The sequence below is a fragment of the Erigeron canadensis genome, chromosome 1 (assembly GCF_010389155.1).
Source record: "Erigeron canadensis isolate Cc75 chromosome 1, C_canadensis_v1, whole genome shotgun sequence".
Lineage (NCBI taxonomy): Eukaryota > Viridiplantae > Streptophyta > Magnoliopsida > Asterales > Asteraceae > Erigeron > Erigeron canadensis.
The window spans coordinates 35,881,356-35,907,074 of NC_057761.1; the positions used below are offsets into that span (position 1 = coordinate 35,881,356).

General features: G+C 35.4%; 1 protein-coding gene, 1 long non-coding RNA gene and 2 other non-coding genes across 4 annotated transcripts; 1 reads left to right on the plus strand and 3 right to left on the minus strand.

Moving 5' to 3' along the window:
* Positions 1–51: 51 nt before the first annotated feature.
* On the minus strand, positions 52–1,795 carry LOC122585462. The gene is made up of 2 exons (XR_006321709.1): positions 1,702–1,795; positions 52–323 (listed from the first exon to the last, which is right to left on the minus strand). It is a non-coding gene; the product is annotated as an uncharacterized LOC122585462 (long non-coding RNA).
* On the minus strand, positions 1,403–1,476 carry LOC122586216. The gene has a single exon (XR_006321921.1). It is a non-coding gene; the product is annotated as a small nucleolar RNA Z105 (small nucleolar RNA).
* LOC122586228 lies at positions 1,532–1,642 on the minus strand. Its single transcript, XR_006321933.1, has one exon. It is a non-coding gene; the product is annotated as a small nucleolar RNA Z161/Z228 (small nucleolar RNA).
* A 6,053-nt stretch (positions 1,796–7,848) lies between the features above and the next one.
* LOC122579853 (BRISC and BRCA1-A complex member 2) lies at positions 7,849–12,186 on the plus strand. The gene is made up of 12 exons (XM_043752109.1): positions 7,849–8,071; positions 8,173–8,260; positions 8,773–8,953; positions 9,044–9,134; positions 10,550–10,585; positions 10,712–10,941; positions 11,042–11,090; positions 11,186–11,275; positions 11,349–11,402; positions 11,541–11,606; positions 11,777–11,874; positions 11,952–12,186. The coding sequence occupies exons 1-12, from the start codon at positions 7,994–7,996 to the stop codon at positions 12,019–12,021; spliced, it is 1,131 nt and encodes a 376-aa protein (XP_043608044.1). The 5' UTR covers positions 7,849–7,993; the 3' UTR covers positions 12,022–12,186.
* Positions 12,187–25,719: the final 13,533 nt, after the last annotated feature.

Genomic DNA, 25,719 nt, shown 5'->3' on the forward strand with positions numbered 1-25,719 from the left:
TATTAATCAAGTCCCTAACAAGTCACTAAAACAGAGATTAAAACAGAGGGATGTTTAAATACTGGAACTTGTTTCAATTTCACAAACATTTCAAGCAGAATATGCTCATTTTCAAAGACTACATATCCTCATTCTTAAACATTCATGAGATTTGCTGCAGCCCTCAAATAACGCAGATGTTCAAACCAAAAACGCTATAGGCTTAGCATCCACCTATAATATTTGTATTCCGTCACAGACGCATTCAATATTATTTCATTATTTAACGAACGAGTTTACAGAATACAACAGCCTTTCTTTATCATCCCCTCTTTGCGCCTTTTCTGTAATCAGACCAAAACTCAGTATGCAAAACTGGTAAAACCGTATGATCAAGAACTTAGCTGAAAACTTTAATCTCAAGATTGTTAGAAAAATCCATGTGCTACAAAACCACAAGTAAGATTGTTAGAACACGACATTGGTGTCACAAAAATTTTCGTCAAATTTGTAAATCTTCCAGCTAACGACGAAGCTGGTGAACATTTTATCAAAATTGACAACATATTATTTTGCACAACTTTTGAGCCCAACAAGCTTCGTGTTAATCGACTTTGTCAAGCCTTCGAATGTGCCAAATTACAAAAAAACAACATTAGTGGCAGATAAGAGTTATTTTGATACATGATCTTATTTCAAACATTAGAAACAAGAATGTTTAAAATTTATCTGTTTAGAAAAATATGGAGATTCTTTAACCAAAAGCCCTCAGATCTCATAGCTTATTGAATCATACAAGGATTTACATTTGACAGCAACATTTCATCGAAATCCACTGACTTTGCCATGAAAAAAAGTAATTTTGGTGTTAGTGTGTGTATTTTTTGGTGTAGAAAAAAAACAAGTTTTTAAGGCTCATGGCAAAGCAACAGCAAATAACAAAAAGTGCCACCAAAATACCTCTTCAAATTTTTATAAGTTTTCCATCATTGGGCAGCTAGACACTTATTTTATAAAGTATGGTACATATATTTGCAACAAAACACCAAGCATTAGTAATAAAGAATATAAAAGAAACTACATGAAAATCAATATGTAATCATTTTATGAATTTCAAATGTTTTTGGGAAAAAAAGCTAATGAAATAAATCATAAAATGAGAAAAATTGATATGGGGTAATGCATTCATCCCAAAAGGCATAAATTACTTGTGCCAAATGAGCCAAATTCCATACCCTTATTGTAATAACACATTATTTTAAATCCTAAATTTTAACCATTCTAACCTTAAAACTAAGTAACTAAAATATCAATATATATTTTAATATAACCTACTAAAATTATATTTCGAAATATACGATATTAATGAACAAAATCCTGTTTTTTATAACACATGCAATTAGGATAAATAAAAGGAGAGCATTCAGAATGAGTAGGAGGTTTGATAATCCATTCATGAAATTATCGGAATAAATTAAACAATCATCATTATGCCCATCCAAATATTTTAACAATAAGTGTAAAATAAAATATTATGAAAAAGAAAGGTGGAAACCATCAGAAAAAATAGGATATAAATGCATCAGGTATAACACACCCTACGAAAAGGTGTGGTTTTCAGACGACCGTCGTGAGATTTTAATCCTTAATCTTCATTTGGCTTTTTATTAACACCCGAAAATACATACATAAAATATAGAGAAGATTGTAATGATAGCAAACCTGAAAGCCTGGTTATCGATTTAAGAGAATTTTGAAGCTTATTGTTTCAGCTACATGATGATGACTTGCGGCTTATTATAAAAGAGAAAAAGAGAGTGTGTGTTGATATAGGTTAAAAACCCTAGTTGCATGGCCCAACTTACTATGTGGATTATGGGTCTTATTTCCTGTCCATTATAAATGGGCCGGCCCATTACAAGGTAATCCAAAACTAATTAACATTTAGGGGTGCTTGGTTTGGATAAAGGAATGACAAAGGTAATGGCAAAGATAACGGGAAAGGAATACGTTAATTATAGGGTTTCATTATAGGATGGAGTGTTTAATAATTATATATAACAAAATATATAAAAAAAACATACAGCGGCTGAGAAAGGAGAAGAAGGGGGAGAAGAAGAAATGGGGAGGATTGATTACCTTATCCCCCAATTTACTGTATAATGTTTCATGACCCATTTTCATGCATTCAATATCTTTCCTTTGTACAAACAAGCACCTTTATTCATTACCTTTCCCTTTCCTTACCCCCAAAACCCCCGACCAGGCACCCCCTTAACACTCGTGAGTTTTCTATTGACCTTATTCTTTTTCTTTTTCTCTTTTTTCTTTTCAAAGGCTATTGAGCTTATTCATATGGGAGTTATTTAAAATTACACTTTTAAACTCATGTTATGACTAGAAAACTAAGAATCTCGTACTGTAAATTTCAAGTCAAGTAGACTGATGTTTTAATCTTACAATCTGTGTTTACAAAATGTCCTACTCATATGATGGTGATAAACAGAAGTAAAAGGATAATAACATGAGGTAAGGAAATATGTAAATAACTCATGTTTAGAAATAAAGAAAAAAACTGCTCAGTGCCGTATTTTGCGGGTTTTGAGCCCAATATCTTGACAGTGTATAGGGGAGGTTAAGATGTAGACAGATCTTACCTCTACCTAAGTAGAAAGACTGGTTCAGGGCCGTCTCTGAAGATTTAAGGAACCAGTACGAGTGCAAAATTAAAGGTCCATAAGCTAAACACAATAAATTATATTATATAAACTAATTTTTAAAAACAACAATAAATGTTACTCGTATATCAATAAATAAACTCTAAAATCTAAAACCTAAAGACATAAATAAAATTTTGGTAAGTTTAAAACAACACAAGAAAACGTAAAGAAATGACAAACAACAAACTACTATGTGTTATCGTTTTTAAATAATAATAATATTAAATACAGTACATTATTTAATAATATATATTATTTATATACGTACAGATATATTATTTACAATAATAATAAATTAAAATACCTACTTGTCATGCCAAATAAATGAAAAGTGAAACAATGAAAGATTGAAAGACAACAGGTGCCCCTCGATCAGTTTCAAGCTTTTAATAAGTGATGATAACTCTTTTTTTAATCCAATAAAAAGTATATATATGGGTTTTTTATGGGTTAAATTATATATTTTAGTTTTTAGATAATTGTTAGAGTTTACAATAGACTTAAATAATTACACATGTATATACATAACAATAAAAATTGGAAAAAATCAGGCCCCCTAAAAAATTGGGTCTCAGTCTGTCGGCCACTTTGACCACCCTCTAAAACGGCCCTGGACTGTTTTGATTTTCTACCTAAATAACTCATGTTTAAAGATGAAAATAATTATGTAAACTAAAACTATATAATGGTTTGGTAGAGAGTAATATGATAAAGTTGTTCGTAAAATTTGAAAGATTAAGACAAATGCTCACATGATTTCTAATATAGTGTATGACTGTACTAGTCCTAAATCTTAATACTCGTACGATGTATGGTAATTATTTAGATTGTATCATAAATAAATTTGAATATGCCTCATACATGATTCGTGAGTATGAAATAAATTGTAGTTAAATTAATCGATGTGCGAAGCTAAATTATTATAAACAGTAATAATAAATATAATATATGTTTAGTTAGAGTTTTGGATTTACCTTAAATTTTTAAATCCACATCAAAATCGGAACTTGTAAGCATAGTGGAGGATGACAAATAACATTGTGATTTCAGATCGTAAACTCAAATTTTTGAAGTCTTCATGTTAATAGCTTATTATAATAAATATAAATAATATGAATTGAAGAATTGAGGGGGAAAAAAGACAATCTATTAATGAGAAAACGATCAATCAAATAATGTTATAATATTTTTTGTATTAATAAGCCAAGAGTTAGAGTTTAATTCTAAGTCTAATAGTGAAATTGAATTTATATACAACAAAAAAAACTAATTTAACAAAATAAATAAATTAAAAAGACACATGTCGATCAAGGATTACGCCACGTGTCATTTCAAGAATATGTCAATCATGTTTTAGTTTATTAGTAGATATATGATACACCGTTTCGAATGCTTTTGCATATTTAATCAAATTTTAACAAATGTTGAAAAATTGTTTTATACAAAAATCATCATGCTCATTATATGATAATTATCATATAAAGCAAAAAAAGCACATAAACGTGTAAACTTAAAAAAAAAAAAGGGGGGGGGGGGGGGGGGGGGTTGTTAATAAGGAAAATCCATATCCATACTTCTCTATAAAACATATTGACTTTTTCATTTTTAAAAATTAAGTAATTTTTTCAGTATTCTCATAATATCCCTTATATTCATTCTTCCCTTATAAAACCCTTATAGACCTCCCTTTCCCCCCTTCTTTCTAATCATTTCAGGTTCTCATCGACCTTTTATCACCCTCTGCCACCGCCCTCCTTCTCCACCGCCTCCTTCGATCTCCACCACCGCCTCCTTTTCATATTGTCCTCACCTTCTAGCCGCCGCAATACACGGACACTATGCTCGTTATTAATAGGTCTAATTGATATGCTTAAACTTATGCTTAATAATAAGATGATGACACATTTATGATCAATGGTATAGATTAGAAGAGATAAAACTCATGATATATGTGTCAAACATCTAAAGCATTAGGCATATCTTTAGGTGCACGTTTGTAACACCCCAAAATCTTAAGGTAATAAATTAATTTTTTTGTAGTTTTGACATTAAAATAAGTTTCTAGTATTTTATTTTGGAATATGGGCTTTATTTAGTTGGAACTTTAACTGATAGTGGGTAAATTTTCCCTCAAAAGTTATATGGGGCGTGGCATCCCCATGAAGTGCCAGCAAATTTTATTTTGTTGTGACTCGTCCTCCTCCATTACTTCTCCTTCTTCTTCTTCATTCTTCTCAAGAATTCTCCATGATTCTCAATTCTTCTACCTTATTCTCAATTCTTCTTTTAAGTGTTTGTGTTTCAATTAAGAATCCTTCAATTAATAGTCATAATATCTAAGAATCATAACAATAAGAAACTTTTGAGGGTCTTGGTGGTGTGGTGGCTGAAAATTTCAAGAAGGAAGAAGGATTTTGTGTTTCCTGCCCTAGTTTCTAATTCTTTTCTTTAAGGTATTGATTCATTACCCTAGTTTTTAATTATCTTGAGAAATTAAGGTTCTTGAAATACTCAAATTTGGGGGGTTTTGCTAGAATTGATTTTTTTAATGATTTTCCCCTAAATTTCTTGTATATTATAGTTTGTTATTGACTTGCATGATGAAATTAATTTAGATTTTGAATTTGACAATGAAACTTTGATAATGAAAGAATGATGGTTTTACTGATTGAAAGGAATGATGATGGAATTTATGAATTGAACTCATTAAGTGAATTTTTGAATAAAATGCAACTCAATGGCCAAGTAAGATGATTTGGGTTAGGAATGCTAGTGTGATGTTGAAAGGCTAGGTTGAGTAGCCAAAATGGTGAATATTGTCTTATATGCGTATTGTGATGCATTGAATAGGTTAAAAGCTTGTTATGCATTGCGGTTATTTGATTTGATTATTGTGTCGCGAAGGAGGTGAGTATACTTGCATACCTTTGTATATTCGTCGGGTCAATTAACATACGATGGTAGATTCCGTGTGGTAATTGATTTGGCATTGAGCCTAAGTAGGGGTCGTCTTTGATTACGGGCCTAAGTAGTGGCCATAGCTCATGTGGAGCATTGTTATTGTTATAAGTTGATTGTGATTGTAATCATTTGGTTATATGGATCCATGTAATGCGTTAGCACAAAGGTGAATATTATAGATATGGCACGACGGTGCTATAGTATATATGCAATAGACCTTTGTGCATTACCCTCCCTCATTTATATGATTGTATGCAAACATAGTTACTAAGCATTTGCTTACCTTTTAGTTGTTTACCATTTTTATAGGTTGTTCCGAAAGAAAGAACTAGGTATTGTTGATTGAAGTTGACTTGAAGTGCTAGTGACTTGAAGGTATTTTGGTCATCTGTGGAAGAATGACATTTTGGTTAGACACTTAGTTAATCCCCTCTCAAACTCTTAGCTCTTGATACATGTGTCTTTTTGATGAAAATGTTGTGTATGATGTATTTTAAGTCTTGAAGTCTTGACTATTATGGTGGATTGAAGTATAAATCATTTTGGAGTCAAATTGTTCATTTCGTCACTTTGGGTAAATGCGGGCGAGTGACCCGTTTGGTCGTTTTACTTTTTTTGGTGTTTTGATTTGAGCATTTGAGCTTTGGAAAGAGTTTGAATCAAATTAGAGTCAAATTGATTTTGTTCAGACCTGACTGTAAATTTATGACCCAGAACCATAAATTTACGACCCTTTGTATCTTCGAGTACTTTTGATCAGGGACGGAAAAAATCCAGGAGCAAATTACGGCTCATTTTTACGGCTAGTTATAATTTAAGCCATAACTTTACTGCTAGGTTTTCACAGTTAGTTGTAATTAAGCCGTAATTTTACGGCTCTCCGTCATAATATTACGGCAAGTACAAAAAAAAAATTTATATATTTTAATCGAGTCAAGTCAGAGCTTTTCAACTTTTAAGGTCTATTAATCATTTTCCTTTGTCTAATCATCTTATTTATTTATTTATTTATTTATTTATTTTTAATAAAGTATGAGTCATTTGTATATAGTTACAATACATTCAAGTTACATTAACCTTGTTCCAATCCTCGCAACTTATATTAATCGGCTATATAACTTATATTAATCGGCTATATATATATATTTTATGTGATCTACATCTATAACAAAAGAAATCTATTACCTTGATATCCATGAAAACCTTGTTGACACTAATGATTCCTTGTTCGAAGATCTTCTCGTTTCTAGCCTTCCAAAAACACCAACTTATAACAAGAATAATTCCTTTGATCACTTTAGCCAACCCTTTTCCCGATTCCAAGTAATCGGCTATCAATATCAAATCTTTGACATAAGAAATGATCATAGTTTCTATCTTGCACCACACACTAACTAACCCTAAACCATATAGAGAATTGACAGTAGCAAAGTACGTGCTCAATTGTCTTGTTCCAAGCCTCACATAATCCACAAAGTGAGTTACCAAAACTACAATTCCGAGTTCTAAAAGCGCATATGTAGGTAAACGATCAAGAGCCGCTCATCATTTGAAAATATTACATTTGTTGTTTGAATCATCCTAGCTACAAAACAAACAACATGGCTGAAAACTAAGTGAGGAAGCTATCTAGAGATATCCTTGTTTTCACGATCAGACGGTGTCGATAGAACGGACAAAATATACAACTTCAAGTTTTGAACTTTGACTCGAATAATTTTGTTTTTATTTTTATACTTATTTATCACAAAAATAAAAAGATATGATATGTATTGCGACTGTGTATATCAACACAGTTGCTTCACACACTTTTAAAGTTGTTCCGTTAGTTACCCAAAAAATAAATTATGTGTCACATAAATAATCAGGGGGTGTATGGGATTGCGATAATAATGTAATTTTGCGTTTTCAAAACTGCGTTTTGAAAAAGCATCCAGATACATACTTCTATAAAACTGCGTTTTCATAACAGATAATCACTTTTTATACAGTCACTTTGTTAGATTATCTGCATTTTACATTAAAAAAAAGGTTAATCCTAATAAAAATAGATGTATTAAATTACAAAATGATTAAGAGAGTATTTAGGATAGTGATTAACTGCATTTTACAAGCGTAATAATTTGATAATCCTATCCAAAACACCCTCATTTAATACATCCATTTTTTCCACGATTAAACTTTTTTTTAAAAAAACCCGAACTCACCATCCGGAGTAATACTTTGGATCCTTTTATGGTCAGGCTGAAACCAACCACCCTAAATTCATCCGATCACTAGCCAAAAGCTCACCGGAGATCAACATCACACTCATATCATCCTCTTGGACAGCCATGGCGGTTGATAGTATGCCTCCATTCGTATACTCACAACTCACTTACCTTCTCAATCATTCTCCTTTCTCCATCAAGGTACTTCATTTTCTCTCCACCACACATACAAAACAAACCCTAAATATAATATTTCTATATATATACGTATCTTTCTATTTTTTATTGTTTTTTTTTTGCAGGTTGAACAGATGTGGTCTGGTTCTAAAAACCTTGGTTTACTTGACCGGTTCACATTAGCCATTCCCTTTTGTCTTGATTACATCAAATGTTAGTTTTCTTGATCTGGGTATCTTAAAGTTGATTGCTTTATGTGTTGAAATTATATATCTGAAAGAAAAAATCTTTACTTGTATTATCTCATTTTACATATAGTACTAGAGAAATGTTCGTGTTGAATTCGTACCTCTACGGGTCTATCGATGTATTTTTTAGTGTATCTGGCTTTATGCGAAGCGACATTGTATGTATTCTACTTTAAAACCTGCTTTATGTATAACTAAATATTAAGTTTCAAATTTTAGCGGTTAATGTATGTGAGATGTTATGAATTGTAAACCTGTAATGTGGTACCCGTGTTGATTATGTGACAGATGGCGTGACGATTTATATGGCCTTTACATTTGAAAAGCTATAATGGTTACCATATAAACGTGTCACCGAATACATACAATAGCAATAAAATGAAAGTTTGATATAAGGTGTGGTTTAAAGTATGGTGTAAAAATTCGCTACCTGTTGTGAGTAAGGTTTATAATCACATTTTGGTCTCGTAATCATAGGGGATGTTATCTACAATGCACAATTTCCATTGCTGGCACCGGATATTATTTTTGGACTTGAAGATGAAAGCTTTCGACCCTACAGTGGCGGAAAAGAAGGAGAGCTGAAACCCAAGAATAGTTTATCTGATTGGAATTGTAAAGACCCAACTAAGCTATTGTCTCTGATTCATGAACTTAGGTAATGTGTTTCTTAAATAAGCTCGGTTCTAATGATCACACTATGTATATTTTGTATTTAGTGTATCTAAAGGGTTGTCTTATGTTACAGGAGTTTGTATATGGCGTACCAGAAAAGACGTGTTGGGGAAGTTGATGATGAAAGACTGAAGTTTGAGATCAATACCATGTATTCTCGGGAGGTAATTTCCTTCGTATTATGGACTTATTCTGTTAGTAATTAGCTCCAACAAATGTGTTGTCATACACTATGTTCTTAAGTTTTATTTTCTTTGGTAGAGAAAGGAAGTGAAATTAAATTTCGCTCTCGAGTTGTTTCAAGGAAGGAAGTACTTTAGGGTTAGGGGGTGGGGTTAGGCCTTTTTTTCCCAAGTCTTCTAAGATGAGTCGCCTGTGAAGTAATTATTTCCTTTCATTCATTCTCTTTCCACTTAAGAGACTGATAAAGTAGCTCATCTCCCTTTATTTTTCTCTTCCTTTCTTTTGTTTTACATCTGAACTTAACTTCTAGGTTTCTTAAAAGTGTACTATGGGATAGTTACAAATCTACAATACAAGATGTAATAGTTAACAGCCTCACCTTTTTATGGCATCACCATTCTCTCTCTTTTTTTTTTTGGTTGCAAAGTAGAACTTTACTTGGTTCGTTTTGTAGTATAGATCACCTTCTAGTAATGACAGTCTATGTTATTATATGGTTAAACGTTTAACTATAAAGAATCCATTAGCATGAAGTATAACCTTCATTCTTTTATAAAAAATAAGGTCTGATTACATGAAAACCCCAGATAAAACACAGAATACAGCTTTCTGCAATAGCATAAAGCAGCTGGTCCTGTGAGCGCTACTCCTTGGAACTGTGCTGATCATTTCCAGTACTACAATCCCATGTGGGGTGTAATTGATTCTAGGCAACTTGGAATTCCATCTAGGGCTACTATAGAGTTGAGACAACTTGCAATCCCATGTAGGGTGTCAATCTGTCGAGTTCTTGAGTTGGCCTTAAGCCCAATCTTTTTGAGTAGACTCTCGAGTACCCGGCTTGTGAAACTTGCGAGGTTGAATTATATTTCAATTTCTTCATCATGTGTTGTATATATACATATGCATAATTATCCTGCAATTTTGATTATGTGTGATAATGTGCTTAAAAACTCATTTACTTCTATGAAGCTTGTTAGCTTTGGATGCAAAGTAGATAACCTATAAGTTTTCTGCATATAGAGTTTGTATCCGTTGATCCTTTATTTTAAGGAGAACCTTTGCACATTGAATTGCATATCATATAAGATGGGTCTGTTTACCGTGACAGTTTAAATGAAAAGTGATATACTCATATACAAGACTTTTGTAGATTATAATATATATCTTGAATCAAGTGTAAGGATATTTGTTTGCTGATGGCTTTTATCTATATGAACCAGTCATATATATAGGCCAATTTAGAACATTCATGAATCGATGAAGTTAGCTGCATTGTTATGATTAGTAATTTGCATGATTTTTTTTTAATATGAGATTGGCGGTTTTTGTTGCTGTAAGTGGTTTTAAGCTATTATACGCTATCCTTGTCTAATTGTATGCAATTATTATACAGGGAATCGAAATGTATATGAGCTCTGGTGCTGACAAGGTATTTTTAGATGTATTATATACTTGTACTTGATTATTAAATCTTTTAGTGATTACATTTTTGTAGGCTCCAACAGCATTATACTTCTTGTTTTGTAATATAGTTAGTGCTGTACATGTAGTGTAGCCAGAAGAGGTAAAATTTGCAGTTCCTTTACTGGGGATGGATTTAAACAAAATGGTTGCGGGGTCCTCCTGGAAAAACCAGCAGAGGATATACTTGCAGGTTATATATCCTGTGAGTAGAAAATACTTGGCAGCAGCTTCAGCTCCACGTTTGAAATTGGTATCTTCACCGGAATTGAAGGCTTTATTTTCCATTGATGAGTTCAGACTTCCTCCTTGGTTGGAAGGAATGTACGTGCTTCGTTTTCCCCCCTTCCATCTGTTTTCATCATTCCTTATCTACACATTTATAATATCATAAGAATATCATTTTTAATTTTCTTCTTTAAAGGTGCATGGCTGAGTATCTTCCCACTTTAGAAGACATGCTTGAATCACAGGTTGGTAAAATCCCTCTACGACTGATTAACATTATAAATATTACCTTCCCATTATTTCTTATTATTTTAACCAGTCATAATTTTCTCCTCGACAGATAAGAGATGCCACATCATCGATTGAAGTTAGAAGAAAGTTTATTACAGCATTGGCTATTCCTTTTGGAAGGCCATTGGAAGCTGATCCAGTACGTCAAGTTTTACATATATAGTTTTAACGAAATAAAAATGTAATTTTATATCATATGTTTTCTTTTGCAGGTGTTTTGCAGGAAGGCGACATTTTTAGCTTGCTCTGGCGTGTTCACATTTCTGGTAATATGAAGACCCTTATATTCTATTTACGATACAGCTAATGTTATGCATACAGATACATATATTAGTATATAATGTTGTAGCTTTCTCAAATTCACGCTCTGAAGTCTGATCTTTTGGTGTATGGTGCATACATAGGTGCACTTTACCCTGCCACTTCAGTTCCCAAGGCAACAACCAGCTCTGATGCTCCAAAGCTCCCAGGTAGCATATTGATTTCAGTCGCATTCCTATCCATCTAGCATATACATACAAATATACAATATATTATGCATTCCTCTTTATTATGAAATGTTTTTGTTGCCAATAATAGTTATTTAGATTGTTATTTTAGATAATCTGAATTGTGGTTTGTGTTGTTTAATATCTTGAAGCACTTTCACACTGGTAGTGCACCAATCAAGTCAGCTATTTTGCAAGATTATCCATGGAGTCCTAGATGGGATGCGTCACAAATGGCCGAGAGAATCTTGTAAGTTTTGTTACACATAACTGTGAATTCTATTCATTTTGTATGCCCGGTTCTGATGAAGTTGCTCATTTTGACAGTGATTATCTTGTGGAAGAATGCTTGAATTTCAAGAAGTACTGCAATGAAGTACTGGTACAGCAGCGTTAGTGTTTACATTGTTTGCTTGTATTATTAGCACAATCTAGGGTTTAAATTTCCCAGTTTGCTTTTCTTTTGAATTCATGAAAACATAAGATTTGACATGTTTAGATCTGGAATTGGAATGTTAACTGAATTTAGTATATATGCTTTTAAATCATGTTGTTGATGTTTCATCGAGCGGTTTCAGAAACATATGGTCCTTTTTTGTGGTTCAAATGTCACTTTGGGACCATGTTAGAAAACCCAACCTGATCTTTTTGGTAAACTTTTTTCCCCTTTGTTTGACTGAAGGAGTCAAGTGGTTTTAACGGTTCTGCCTTTAAACTAAGATCTAAACCATTTGTACGCTTTATTATCGTTGTTAATGTTAAAATTGGAAGCTTTTGCCATTAGTCTCACTGAAACTGGAATACTAGGTCTAAGTCTAACTGTTCTTGACTTGGTAAGCTGATAACCAACTTCGTTTTGGTCACTAACTTTCGTTGACCAACTTACTTTATGCCAACTCCAAATGACTACATATGATTTTTGGGAAGAATTTAACGAAATTTTAATAAAAAATGAAAGCACAGGTACAACTAACGCACGTGATTTTTCTTGTTAAGAGTGGTGTCATTAGCAAGCAAGACACCATTGTTAATGTTTATGTATTTTTTCGTATGGTAAGATACACATTTTTAAAAGAACCAGTTATACTTCAAAAATATCGATTTATAGACATTGTAGTCAACTGGTCATTGTTTCTTCAATGTGTCTTCTTTTATATAGTGGATGGTGGACTGCATATAATTTTTGGTTTGAATAATTGTGATTCATGATACGGGTAATTTGTATATGTGGTTTATAGAATTGTGGTTCATTTTGCTTGAATTTTGGAAATTTCTCTATGTATTTGGTATTTCATATCATTTAAAATCAAAGATAGCCTAATAATAAAGGGATTTTCTAAAATGTGCCTACTAGGCACAGGATATCCCACAAATATTTGTTTACCATTTATAACTTTATATTTTCCCTTCCAAAATATAATAAACAAGGTATAGTAATACGCATTTGACAATGCCATTGTTAGGATAACTAGTCATTTAGAAATGTCACACCGTAATTATATATGATAAACTTTAGAACTTTTACTATTTTTCATTAACTGGTGATCGAGATGGAGCTTTTTTTGATCTGCAAATTAAGTTTCGCTATTTGATCAGCATAAGTTTCGCTATTTGATCACTTCGATAATTCGTTTGAATTTACTACGCATTACCAAGGAAGAGATGTAGGATACTAAATCTTCAATGTAATTGTCCACCCATTTGGAAATGGATCATCAAATCTTCTTAGCAATGTAACAATCAATTTAACAAAGCAAACACGACTGATGTTGTTTGTTTATACATATAATATTAATAGATCTTGTTGTATGATATAAGTCAAAAGGACAATAAAATATATACACAATGAATCTGAAACATGTTGTTTATCTGTAGATTTTGTCAATACGTGCCAAACCAGATCTGACGAATAAGACAAAGGCAGGCCGCAGGCTACAGGCGATGGGTCGCACATCATATCATTTGCACATAAATAATTGTTGCCGTTGATACAAGTATTCAGTCAAAACTTATGATATTCGTACATACGGATATACGTACGTATACATAAACTAGCACGGTACCCGTATAATGCGACGGTGGTCATGGTGGAGATATGTAGGGGTGTTAATCGGTTCGGTTTTCTGTTATTCGGTCTATTTGGTTCAGGTTTTTCGGTTTTTTTATTTGTATTTTTCAAAACCAAAACCGAACCAAAACTTAATTCAAAATTGAAAAAACCAAACCGAAAACCAAATTAGGATTCGGTTCGGTATCGGTTTAAAACAAAAAAAAAACAAATATGAAAAACACAAATTTACAAGTTTTGTCTAAGTTGTTTTTAACCAAAATAGGTTCATAATTTTTCACCAAAGTAATAATTTTAGATTTCAAATACGAAATGGATAAATTAGTAACATAATTATCACAAAAAAACTAGTCTTAGAAAGTACTCAAACAAATAAATTCTTGGTTATCATCAAGATTTCGATCTTCAAGTTCTTTATTGTTTTTTCTTTCTAATCTTTTCATAATTAACAAATAAAACATCGAATGTAAGAAGTACATTAGTATTAATCCATATAAAAAAGACAAATAATAAATATTTTTTGAAATTCATGATAATGATATAAGTTATTCGTTTTTTTCGATTTAACCAAATTCGTTATCGTATACCCTTAACCAAACCAAAAACCAAATATACAATTCGGTTTCGGTTACAAACCAAACCAAAAACCAAATTCAATTTTGGTTTAGTTTTTTTCGATTTTTTAAACGGTTCGGTTCACGGTTAAACCAGGTAAAAACCAAACCACGAACACCCCTAGAGATATGTGGTGGTGGGGTGACTATTGGTGATGAAGACGGCGTCGAACGATGTAAATAGTTGATGTAAAAGTAATTGATGTAAAGAGTTAATGAAAATATTTTAAAAAATAAAGAATTGATTGTATAATTTAATCATTAAAGGTATTTTAGACAATTTCACTTATGGAACTTGGAACATGGTGGTTATTTTTTTATAATATAGTATTGATACTAGATTTTAGACCCGTGTCCGACACTGGACACGGACTTACGTTATTCTCAATATTAGATCTTCATACATTTAAGTCATAAAAGCTTATAATTTTGAAGATGTAGGTTTCAAGTGTTATACTTTGCAAGTTATTGTACAATAATCACACATTCGTCACTGTCATTATTAGCTAAGACATATTGATGAAATTGTTTGCCGTAGTCATTCCACAAGGCACATGCTACAATAATTCCCTTATTATAGAATATTTTGAAACTAATTGTACTCATAATGTGTTATTATTATGAAAGATAATTAAGAATTAAAATATAAGCATACTTGTGATACTGTAATTGACATTCAAGTATATGTCTTTAACCATGATGCTGGCCCATAACATGAATAGATTTATTTTCAATCATCTGTCATATGGTAATTAAATAACAATTAGGTTTGTTTTCATATTCTTTGATAACAATTAGGACTTTTAATTTGAGTTATGTAAACAAATATAAAAGAATATATATTTCTAGAACATTGAAAACATATATTGTATTTCATCTTTGAAATAATTTTTTGTGAACAATATTTCATACGTTGAAATATTTTTTATTAGATAAATGATTAAAATTTTCAAAAAAATTAATCTCAAGTTGATAGCTAAAAATAAATATAAATTAAACATTAAAGGGTAAATTAATGAAATTTACCCTTTAATGTTTAAACATTAAAAAAGGGTAAATTAAACATTAAAGTGTAAATTATTGTTGGAAAACAAAAAAGTTTAAATTAATGAAATTTTTTCTACAAATATTAATATAATAATATATTTGGATAATGATTATTAAGATTTTTAATTTATAGTTAATCTAAGTGATGACATAAGCGAGAGCCAATTTTATAAAATTAAGCAATTTGATTGTTAATAAGTCATTAGTTCAACTGTCTTATATTATATATTAAGATTGAATTATTGATAGTAACACTCTGGCCTCTGGAGACAAGGATCATAGGTTCAATTCTCATCCTATGCAAATGTTGGAGGTCTTTTTCTTTACCATTTAGGTAGAAAATGGAATCAACCTCTCTACTTAGTTAGAGGTAAGGTATGCCTACATCTTAATCTCCCCATACACCGTCAAGGTATTAGGGCTCAAAACCCGCAGAAAGCGACACTGAACAGTTCATTTCTTTCTTTCTTATAGTATTGATAACATAATTATCGTTTGTGTAATTTCATTTCATTTTCATTTAAAGATACCAAATGTGGTCAAAAAAATGCCGGTTTTAATCTAAAAGGTGAATTATTAGGCCTCTCCTTATAAGGAACTACTTCTACCCACTTTTAACATTATTGATCTCTTCTAGACACACCAAGACACACTCTTCCTTATAACCCCCACTTCTAACATTATTCATCCATTATTATATTATTTCATTTTTATTTTTCACAAAATTAAACAAACACATGGAGGGGGGAGATCCCACCCGCAGCTTGAAATTGGTTAAACCGTTGCAGCAACAAGAACTGTTGAAACTGTTCGTTAATCGATGGCGTACCTAACAAGCTCGTAAACGATTGGTTCATCGCACCAAAGCTGCTAGAGGTCCCCGCCATATTAGACGACGACATGGAGGGGTGATGTGTGAAATCGAGTTTAATAATTTATAACAAGATCTACCGCTTACTGACTACCACACACTTACGGGCAGTGTACCGTTTGTATGTAATATAGTTAATTGGTAAGACCAGGATCGAACACAACGACTGAATGTTGTACTTAAGGTTGTAAAAATGTAAATCAAGATTTGGTTTGTGACCGAGTTGTCACTTTGCGTTTCAGAAAGCTAATTAATCAACAAGTAAAATAAATGCAATACTCAACCGGTGTCAATCGAGAGTATGCGAAAATAGTTTGAGTTGTAACAAATAATTAAAAAGCCATCTATGTCGAATCCACTACACAAGAAGTTTAGGTTGCATATGGGTTAAGCTCAAAATTCAATAATGTTGGCGATAATAATTGTGACAAGACTAAAACACACCCGGCGTGCACTCCGGTTGTAAAATCGACTCAATCACCTAATCAATTCAATTCCTTGCAACAAGTGGTACCACCATCCTTATCACACTTCCTTGAACTAACTAGTTTGTTTGACTATTTAAATAACGATTTTATCTTTGTGAAAGAAACGTGGTACCACCAACCGTTAAATCCACTGAACAAAGTAATTTCTATTAAACTTGTACCATTTACTATCATACCATGACCTAGCAATAGTTGTTCATAGACAAACAACTAAAATAATACTTGTATTCAACTAGTACCACTATCGAATAACACAAATATCACCAAGGACACAAATTTAAGTAAAAGAAATCACTTCATTAAGATCTTGATAAAATGTTAAGTAAAACCAACTTGAATTCAAAATACTACGCAACCATAACTAATTGTTTCACTTCATCTTCATAGATGTAAAAAGATTTAGCTACTCATAATGTTAAAAGCTAAAGATTGAAATAGAAAGGAAGACATAATGTACCAAATATGAAGTAATAATCCAAATCGAGGTTACAATCTAGCCACAATCACTAACCAAGAGCCAAATTTAATCTTCAAATCTTCCAATGATGTTGGAGTGATGAAAACCCTTAGAAAACCTTGGAAAAACGGCTGAAGTATAAGTGTCAGCTAAAGTGTCCAAGACTAGGGTTTTGGTGGAATGGTGGATGGTATTTATACCCCTGGAGAGAGAAAATGGTGATGTCAGCTCGATCTCGCGCCGCTAGGAACTCGGGTCGCACCGCTAGAGGTGTTCTTGAGCATTTCTGTCCGAAAAACTACAAACTAGCGCCGCTAGGTGAGCTGCTCGCGCCGCTACTGGGTTGAGTGCACTGGCTCGCGCCGCTAGGAACTCGGGTCGCGCCGCTAGAGGTGTTCTTGAGCATTTCTGTCCGAAAAACTACAAACTAGCGCCGCTAGGTAAGCTGTTCGCGCCGCTACTGGGTTGAGTGCACTGGCTCGCGCCGCTACTGGGAGCTAGCGCCGCTACTTGGTTAAGTGCAATGGCTCGCGCCGCTAGTCTTGCCTGGAGTTTCCGTTTCAGCTTCGTTCTTCTTCCGTTAGTGCATATGGACCACTTCTGAGCTATTTCTACCATTTGGGAGCAATATACTTGCTGTAGGCCTGAAACCACTAGCAAATACCATAACGCACCATAAAACAAGTATAAGCGGCTATAAAACCAGTACAAAATGTCCAATTCGGTGTAGGGAAACATGTACAATTTGAGGCTTATCAAACCTCCCACACTTAAAACTTGCTTGTCCTCTAGCAAGTATGCACTTAAACAATCAAAGACTCAAATTGTCAAAACAAAATATAGTTAAGAGAGAAGTTTCCTACCAAGCGGTGTTAAATACCAAAAGTAATTGCATTAATAAACTAATGAGCAAAGTCTAAGACGAAATCAGAAAAATTTGACTAATCTAGAGCAAAACCATCTTTTGGTTACAATTAGAATCCTCCCTATGCTTGTGTTTACCTCTCTAACACTTCTATCGTTTCAATTGACCTTAAGCTCGTTCTTACTAAGCTTATAATCCACTAGCAAGCTTCAAAATGATTATTGGCAACATAAGCAATATTCCACAATGATTATCGGTATATTTGTCCTCTTAAACACCCACGCCCTTGGTTTTCCATAAGGTTTTCATTACGGTATACTTGTGAGTCCCTTGACAAAACATACTCCTACGGTCTAGAATTGTGACTCTATCCACACATTGGGTGATCATACGAAAGTGTACTTTAAGTGTCCAGCCAGCGGTTCGCTACGGATACGTGAGTATCGTTAAGAGACATACACCAAAACTCAAGGTTGGGTTGCATATCCAGAGACCATGCTCTAAACACTAACACATACGAGAACAAAATGTTTTTATAATTTAATACCCGTGAGTTTCTATGAGACCCGTGTAGCGAACTTTCGGACAACTCAACCCAAGTTGAAGGCTTTAGGTGAGCTAGGTAAACGAGTTCCCCCAAGGACCTACTTATTCGAATCTCAAAGCCCACATTAGCATTAGACCATTGAAAATTTTTTTTTGCGCGTGTTCCCGCATATGCCACCCGTTTTGATGCTGAAGCACCCCAGGCACCCTGATATAAAGACCCAACATAATGATTAGAGCCACAACCTATAACATAAGAATTAAGGGCCGGATTCTGCTTTTGACAACAGCCGGGCGCAGACCATATGTTAAGTCAAATTACCACAAGCATATTTAATACATTTCAAGCACTTTGTGCACACAAGTTGCAAAATTCAAATGGAAAACTTCAAGCGGTGCCTACCAATACATCATCTAGTGAAGCTATTATTCACATTTGATCCATCATTAAGGTACAATTTGCAAGCAACCTAGATTATATTGAAGTTCGGAACCAACATATGACCCATTGGAACGATGAAATGCCAGAAGCACTAGGAAAGGAAAGCTAAAGGTAAACAATCTCAAGTTCTATCCTAGATTAGCAAAATCTTAAAACATCCTCATTTCTCGTCTTTGCATAAAACCTATAGGCTCAAAAATTTTAAACATAACCAAAATGCTAGTAAAGGAAGGAAACTTCAAAAAATTTTCATTTTTCTGATTTACCATTCCCCCTCCCCACACTTAAGTTGTACATTGTCCTCAATGGACGAATAACTAAGGTGAACAAAATTGGAAAAGAGGAAAAATGCAAAATGTAGAAAGGAACAATGAAAAACCTCCGAGTGAAAGCATGGTATCGCCAAAGCAAAGGTGAAGCCAAAATTTAAGTGGGTGTTGAACTGACTGCCAGCATAAACCCGCTTGTTTGTTCCAAAAATTCCAAAAGCGATTCCAAAAATGCAACTTGCAACCATATAATCACCTGGCAACAAAATAAACAAAATACCAAAATGCTAGATAGTTCATGATAAAAAGAAACACAGCAAACAATCCACAATGTCTCATCGCCTACACGGCGGAATTACAACCAAATTGAAACATAAAATGTAAATGTCTTAAGAAGTTCAGAAGTAAGAGAGAAGAAAAGGAGAATCAGTTCTCATCCATGTCTTGATTTGAAGGGACACCATCTCCAGCATTAGGATCCGCTGGCTCAACAAATATACCCCTGTAAAAATCAAAAGCATGCCCCGAGTAGCGCTCCCCACTCGTATGCCTATATGTGCCAAACTGGGGAATATCCGAAGCGTCCCCTGCTGTCCAACTAGTTCTGGCCGTACTCGAACTCGGACCCACCCAACCGGGTTGCTACTGCGAAGTGGGTTGACCAGGGTGTGGAGCCAGGTGACCCGCTTGGGTTACCAGAACGAGTACTGGAAACCTTATATTGACCATATGATTCGACCAGAGACTCCACCTCCACCACCGCCTACTCGGGACTTTAGTCCTCCTCCCATCTTCATGCCTGCCAGCACTACTTCATGCCTGCCAGCACTAATCGTATGCCTATATGTGCCAAACTGGGGAATATCCGAAGCGTCCCCTGCTGTCCCACTAGTTCCGGCCGTACTCGAACTCGGACCCACCCAACCGGGTTGCTACTGCGAAGTGGGTTGACCAGGGTATGGACAGAAAAACCCAAAAGTAGTGCTGGCAGGCATGAAGATGGGAGGAGGACTAAAGTCCCGAGTAGGCGGTGGTGGAGGTGGAGTCTCTGGTCGAATCATATGGTCAATATAAGGTTTCCAATACTCGTTTTGGTAACCCAAGCGGGTTACCTGGCTCCACATCGTCCGTGTACCATCCACTAGCATATCTTGAGTATCTCGCACCTGCCTCTGCTCTATCAATATCTGGTCAAGCTTATGTCCCCAATCTGCAAAATCATAAGAAGGATAAAGGTTAGGAGGTGGCTGATGCTCCCTAGGTGGCGAGTCCATCCTCGGTCTCTGTGCAGGCGGCTCCTGCTCCCCATCTGAGTGTAAATCACTCGGGTTAGTGGTCCTTATTATTTTTGCCTTTTTCATCTCCTTGATGTCCAAAAGGGTGGTCTCCATTCTAAGCGTAACCTCTGACCGACCCTTGGGGGTATCACAACCGAGCCTTTCCACCATCTTGGTTACAAAATGACCACATAAATACCTATGCTCCTTACACCTATACATGTGTCTAGCCAAAATATACGGAGCACAACAAAACCAACCAGCAATGGGGAGCTCCTCAAACTGTCTGAGCAACCATAAATCATCAACAGTGACCTTGTCAGTGGCATTTCCCCTATGGAGGAATGAGTAAGTGATCATCTTATGAAGAATCTTCAATCTCTTGGACCGAATGTCCGACACCTTACTCACCCCTTAATAAAACTTTTCGTTCCCCGAAATACTAAACCAATAAGCGTCAAATGGCATGTTATCATCAAAGGAAGAAGTATGAAATGAACTCCTGTCTACAAACGGATACACCGCGCCATCCTCAATTTCCAGAACCTCGAACATTCTACATAGATATCCAAACTCAACAACGGTGCAGTGGCGCTGCCCACCCCCCAACCGAAAGTGGATCACCCGATCCTCTAAGAACTCATCAATAGGTAGGTCTTGTACTTGAAGTGTATAGTAAAACTCCTGGCACCACTCTTTAACAACTGTTTTCCTCAATTCAAATATTCTCTTCCACATCGGTATCTGCACCATCTCCTCCCTTGGTTCAGACCAAAACTCAGTTAACATTCTTTGTTCAAAGTACTCCATCAGACCAGCTTCCCTAATCATATTCCAATCTATGGTCCTAGGAGAGACCAAATCAAATTTTTGAATCTCACACAACTTATTCAAGTAGGCTTGTCGCTCCCCTTTTGAAGTATTCGGGAACTTAAGCCAAGGATGGGTTGGTGTTCTCAATGTCCTGAATACGCTGCTTGGTTTCTCAGAAGGGGCATTGTAGCGTTCATCCACATAATCGAACTGATAACCTCGGGGCCAAATGTTGCCCTCATACCTCTCAACACCCTGTTGTCTCTGTAAAAACAACCAAAAGCATACTAAATAAGTAAAAGGAAACAACCTGGAAGCGATAACGAAAAGCTACGGCGAAGAAACGACGAAAACGGGTCAAACAGAACAGATCTCGCGCCGCTAGTACCCTAGCTAGCGCCGCTAGTACCCTAGCTAGCGCCGCTAGTACCCTAGCTAGCGCCGCTAGTCTGTTCGAATTTTTTATTTTTATTTTTATTTTTTTGGATTTTCTAGTGGGAATTAACTCATAAACAACACTATAATCACAAATTTGAATTACAAGACTTAAAACTAACTAAATCTTAAAAACCCCCAATTTGAATTATTAAGAACCCTAAGTAGGTTTTCAAAGATTATCACAAAATTAGTTAATTCTAGGTGGATTAAACAACAATGTAAACAATATTATACAATATACCAACAACAATTAAAAGAAAATCAAAGAAATAAATAAAACCCTAATTAATTGAAATAAAAATTAAAAAGAAAAAGATGAGAAAACTTACTTTTGACATGATGATGATGGACTGGAGATTAAGAGATGAAGATCTTGAAGAGTAGAAGAAGAAATCACAAACCCTAAGTGTAAGTGTGTGATGGGTCGTGTATGTGTGTGTGATTTTGGAGAAGAAAAGAGTTTGAGAGGGAAAAAGAGAGAGTAAAAAAAAACTGAGGATCGGTCCCTTGTAGTTAATTTTTAATCTTATTATTGATTTTAATTTACTAAGGAAAAGAAACTTACCTGGACGACTCGCGCCGCTAGCACCCTTGACTGAACTTTCTGACCCAAATCATTAAATCTCGCGCCGCTAGCTCCATCCCTCGCGCCGCGAGGTTGCTTAATCTGTCCAGTCGCGCCGCGAGTAGCTTTCCTCGCGCCACGAGATGCTTCAGTCAAATGTTCTGACCTCGAAAACTACAAACTAGCGCCGCTAGGTCCTAATCATCGCGCCGCTAGGTGGCCGAACTCGTCCAGTCGCGCCGCTAGGCTCTTCCTCGCGTCGCGAGGTTTGCAAGCAAAATGTTCTGACCTCGTGTCCCCTAAACTCGCGCCGCTAGGATACACCTCGCGCCACGAGATTAATGTTTTGGAACCTAGTAGCGCCGCGAGTAGCTTCCGCCCACTTGGAGACATAATCAACCGCAACCAATATATAAAGACACTTGTTTGATGGTGGAAATGGACCCATGAAGTCGATTCCCCACACATCAAAGACTTCACAAACTTGAATCGATTGTTGTGGCATTTCGTTTCTCTTGGTGATTGTTCCTTGCCTTTGACAAGCATCACAAGTATCCACGAGTGTTTGAGCTTCTTTGAAAATGGTGGGCCAATGGAAACCCACATCAAACACCTTCTTTCCCGTTACCGATGCTCCATAATGTCCACCGGTAGGACCATAGTGACACTCATCCAAAATCTTTCTAGTCTCACCACCCCAAGCACATCTTCTTATCATACCATCCGCACACACCTTGAACAAATACGGTTCCTCCCAAAAGTAATGCTTAATTTCCGAAAAGAACTTCTTCCTTTGTTGAGAACTCCATCCCTTGGGCAAAATTCCTGCACATAAATAATTAGCAATATCGGCATACCAAGGTGCCTCTTCGTCCTCAACCTGCATCAAAAACTCATCGGGAAAAGAATTGTTAATCTCATGCTCCTTCAACTCCTCAAGGTTAGGGTTTTTGAGCCTACTCAAGTGGTCGGCGACAACATTTTCAGCCCCACTTTTATCTTTGATTTCAATATCAAATTCTTTCAAAAGCAAGACCCAACGAAGCAAATGGGGTTTAGCATCTTGCTTGTTGAACAAATACTTCAAGGCCGAATGATCGGTGAACACAATGGTCTTATTCAAAACCAAGTAAGGTCTAAACTTATCAAAGGCATAAACCACCGCCAAAAATTCCTTCTCGGTTACGGTGTAGTTTTGTTGGGCGGGGTTTAGGGTCTTGCTAGCAAAGTAGATTGGACGAAAGTGCTTCTCATCCCTTTGGCCAAGAACGGCCCCCAAAGCATAATCACTAGCATCACACATAAGTTGAAAGGGTAAAGACCAATTCGGTGAATTCATTATTGGAGCATTTGTCAATTTGTCTTTCAAAAGAGAAAAAGCATTTAGACATTCATCATTAAACTCAAAATCAACGTCTTTTTCCAACAATCTAGTCATAGGCCTTGTGATTTTTGAAAAATCTTTGATAAACCGCCGGTAAAACCCGGCATGACCTAGAAAACTTCTAACCGACTTCACATTGGTGGGTGGAGGCAATTTAGTCATGACATCAATTTTTGCCTTATCAACTTCAAGTCCCGCCCTTGACACTTTGTGACCCAAAACTATACCCTCTTTGACCATAAAATGGCATTTTTCCCAATTAAGCACCAAGTGTGCTTTTTCACACCTATCAAGCATTTTTTCCAAATTAGCCAAACAACTATCAAAGGAATCACCAAATACCGAAAAATCATCCATGAAGACCTCCATGGAAGTTTCTATCATATCTTGAAAAATAGCCAACATGCATCTTTGAAAAGTACCCGGTGCATTGCATAAACCAAAAGGCATGCGACTATAGGCATAGGTTCCAAAAGGACAAGTAAAAGTGGTTTTCTCTTGATCATTCGGATCAATTGGGATTTGGAAATAACCGGAAAAACCATCTAGAAAACAAAAGTACTCATTACCCCCAACCTTTCAAGCATTTGGTCCATAAAGGGTAAAGGAAAATGGTCCTTTTTGGTGGCCTCATTCAATTTTCGGTAATCAATACAAACTCTCCAACCGGTGACCTACTAGTTGGAACCAACTCATTTTTCTCATTAGTAACCACGGTCATACCTCCCTTCTTTGGTACACAATGTACCGGGCTAACCCATGGACTATCCGATATAGGAAAAATGATACCCGCATCAAGAAGCCTTCTTTACAACATCCTTCATGTTTGGGTTAAGCCTTCTTTGCCTTTGAATCACCGGTTTTACATTTTCAATCAAATTTATCTTATGTTTGCAGAAATCGGGACTAATTCTGGGTATATCGGAAGTCTTCCAAGCAAAGGCCTTTCTATGGGCCTTTAGAATGGTCATGAGTTTGGTGTTTTCCTCACTCGAAAGTGATGAGGAAATAACAATGGGAAGTAGAGATGTACCTTCCAAGTAAGCATATTCTAGATGATCGGGCAATGGCTTGAGTTCCAAATCCGTTGGGGGATTATCAAGCGAAGTAGGTAGCTTACCACTTGGGATTACCTCAATTTCTTCAAACTCCTCATTATCCAATGGAGTTTCATCCATGCTAAGAGCCAAGATCTCCTCAATCTCTTCAACTTGGTCACTAGCAACATTCCCTTCACCAATGCTAGCCCATCTATCATCGCTTGTGTCATCTTCAACACCTACAAGCTCCAATTTTTCCAACTCGACCGCATCATCTATAACATCAATTCTAAAACAAGTGTCATCGGAAGAATAAGAATGTTTCAAAGCTTTTTCAATTTTAAACACAATACGGTCTTCCCCGACACCCAAGGAAATTTCCTTGTCCTTTACCCGAATGATAGCATCCGCGGTGTATAAAAATGGTCGGCCCAAAACGAGAGGCACCTTGGTGTCCTCCTCCATTTCCAAAATCACGAAATCAACAAGAAAAACAAATTTGCCTACTTGCACTTGCAAGTTTTCGGCCACCCCCATTGGGTATTGAAAGGAATGATCCGAAAGGCGGATGCTCATCTTAGTGGGCCTTAATTTCCCCAATGAAAGCTTGGTAAAAACTGAATATGGCATCAAATTGATGCTAGCCCCAAGATCGGCTAAAGCTTTACAAGACAATTTAGTACCAAATGAACAAGCAATGAGAAAACTCCCTGGATCGGCAAGCTTTGGTGGAAGCTTGTTTTTGACTACCGCCGAGCATTTTTCGTTCAAAAAGGTTGCCTTTGCTTCATCTAGCTTCTTCTTGTCCGTCACTAGCTCCTTGATGAATTTGGCATAGTTAGGCATGCCCGAAATGAGGTCAACTAGTGGGACATTGATTGTCACTATCTTGATCATGTCAAAGAACTTGC

Coding starts and splice junctions, on each gene's coding strand:
- LOC122579853 (XM_043752109.1), top strand. CDS start 7,994: ATGGCGGTTGATAGTATGCCTCCATTCGTATACTCACAACTCACTTAC. Junction 9,135..10,549: donor ATACCATGTATTCTCGGGAG/GTAATTTCCTTC, acceptor ATTATTATACAG/GGAATCGAAATGTATATGAG. Junction 10,942..11,041: donor CCTCCTTGGTTGGAAGGAAT/GTACGTGCTTCG, acceptor TCTTCTTTAAAG/GTGCATGGCTGAGTATCTTC.